The sequence below is a fragment of the Mandrillus leucophaeus genome, unplaced genomic scaffold, assembly GCF_000951045.1.
Source record: "Mandrillus leucophaeus isolate KB7577 unplaced genomic scaffold, Mleu.le_1.0 Scaffold1, whole genome shotgun sequence".
NCBI classification, from domain to species: Eukaryota; Metazoa; Chordata; class Mammalia; order Primates; family Cercopithecidae; genus Mandrillus; species Mandrillus leucophaeus.
Window position 1 is genome coordinate 17,198,692 of NW_012098097.1, and position 2,385 is coordinate 17,201,076.

Genomic DNA, 2,385 nt, shown 5'->3' on the forward strand with positions numbered 1-2,385 from the left:
AGGCAGACAGTCGGGAGATGCAGCGACCCAGGCCAGATGTGTATAAGAGACAGACTTGGGAGGCTTAGTGTGAGTTTGGGGCTGCAGTGAGCTAAGATTGCACCACTGCACTCCAGCCTGGGTGACAGAATGAGACTGTGTCTCAAAAAAAAAAAAATTCTCTTTTTGATTCCTGTTTTGAGGTGGGGCCACTTTGGAAATGTGTCTGCTTTGGGAACCTTTGTTGACCGTGGCTTCGCTCCTGTTCTGGGGCACACGTCAGGTGTGACTGTACACGATGGCAGCTGTTGGCCCCGCCCGCCCTGCGCCCAGCACCTCTCCAAGGCTGCTCTGTTGGCCCCGCCCGCCCTGCGCCCAGCACCTCTCCAAGGCTGCTCTGTTGGCCCCGCCCGCCCTGCGCCCAGCGCCTCTCCAAGGCTGCTCTGTTGGCCTCGGCTCCCGGGCTTTGGGGGAGCAGTGGAAAGAACACGTGGGTTCAGTGTTTGCCACTTGCTGGCTGTGTGGTCACGAAAGGCTCCTCCGTAAGTGGCAGAGGTGGGGGTTCGAGGAGACTGGCACTGAGCCCGGCACGCGGTGGGACTGGTGACTCTCCACACGCTCCTGCTCTGTAGCAATTGCCATCCCTCCCACCATGGCTCCTGGTGGCCTTGGGATGGGTTCCCGAGGGTCTCCTGCTGTCCGGCCCCAACTCCTGTTCCCAGTGCCCCCACCCCCGGAGCCCTGTGTCTCTAACTGAGGCTGACGTGGGTTGGCCTGGAGGCCCTGCCCCATTACTCTGGGTGCACAATGTATGCCTTTTCCTTCATACCTGTTTCCGGGAAAGAAAAAAATGCTCCGTTTTATGACTGCTCCATATTAGAAGACAGGCAGTGTGGAAAGAAGAATCAGGTTGTCCGTTCAGTTTCTTAGTTGTAGTGAAGCGATGCATGTGTCTGACAGACGCTGGCGGGCAGCCGTGCTGGAAAGGAGCAGCATGACTTAGGGGTTCTCTCGGTTTGGTTCTAAAGTCATCGCTGTGCCTGAACCTCAGGGTGACCCGCTGTGTCCCTGGCCGGGGACTTCTTCGACCTCAGGGTGACCTGCTGTGTCCCTGGCCGGGGGCTTCTCCGACCTGAGAGTGACCCGCTGTGTCCCTGGTCTCGGGCTGCTCTGACCTCAGGGTGACCCACGGTGTCCCTGGTCAGGTCCTTCTCTGACCTCAGGGTGACCCACCGTGTCCCTGGTCAGGTCCTTCTCTGACCTCAGGGTGACCCGCTGTGTCCCTGGTCTCGGGCTGCTCTGACCTCAGGGTGACCCACGGTGTCCCTGGTCAGGTGCTTCTCTGACCTCAGGGTGACCTGCTGTGTCCCTGGCCAGGGGCTTCTCCGAGCAGAGCTGCTGTGTGCTCACCGTGCTGCCTTTGTTTTAGGATGCAGCAGTCTCAGCCCTGGCCACTCTCTGCAGTGAATATTACATGAAGGAGCCGGGGGAGGCAGATCCCGCAATTCAGGGTGAGTGGGGGCCCTTTCCTTGAAGGCTCCAGGGGCTTCCAGCAGGAAGCTGCTCGGGGAGTGTCTGGGCACGGAGGAGGCCTCAGCCGTGCAGGGGAGCAGAGCCACCACCATCACGGCTGGAGCGGGACTGTTCGGGTCTCAGGTTCCCGGCCGAGGACCTCTGGGCAGGTCCCACAGCGGCCCAGGGTGTTGCATCACCCTGAGCAAGCAGCTCTGCAGGGGGCCCTCTGTTGACGGCACCCTGGCAGCTGGTCCTGGAGCACAGTGTTCCTCACACTTTCAGTTGTGTTTTCTTACATTACATTTATTTATTTTATTCTTTCAGACAGTCTGGCTCCGTCACCCAGGCTGGAGTGGCGTGACTCACTGCAGTCCCCGCCTCCCAGGTTCAAGCAATTCTCCTGCCTCAGCCTCCCGAGTAGCTGGGATTACAGGTGCCCACCATCACGCCCGGCTAATTTTTTGTATTTTTAGTAGAGACAGGGGTTTCTCCATGTTGGTCAGGCTGGAATCGAACTCCTGACCTCAGGTGATCCACCCGCCTCAGCCTCCCAAAGATCTGGGATTACAGGCGTGAGCCTCTGTGCCCGGCCAGTGTTTTTAGAATTTTTGTGCACACCGTGACATTTTTCTGGTGTGTGTTCTTCACTTGTTAATATGTTTTGCTGTTTTTTCCTTCTTTGTGAAAGTAGCATAAGGCTGGCTTTACTGTGTCCCATGCATGGCTGCCCTGCCGCCTCACTGTACGTCCTGCGCCCCCTGTCCCGTGCGTGGCCACCCTGCTGCCTCACTGTGCGTCCTGTGCCCCCGTCCCATGCATGGCTGCCCTGCCGCCTCACTGTACGTCCTGCGCCCCCTGTCCCGTGCGTGGCCGCCTCACTGTACGTCCTGC

General features: G+C 59.0%; 1 protein-coding gene across 1 annotated transcript in view; it reads left to right on the forward strand.

The window, feature by feature from the left end:
• The window catches only part of TBCD (tubulin folding cofactor D), a 217,007-nt gene that overhangs the window by 193,498 nt on the left and 21,124 nt on the right, over positions 1 to 2,385 (forward strand). Inside the window, 1 exon segment of the mRNA XM_011970092.1 lies at positions 1,409 to 1,490. Coding sequence (XP_011825482.1) covers positions 1,409 to 1,490 — 82 coding nt within the window.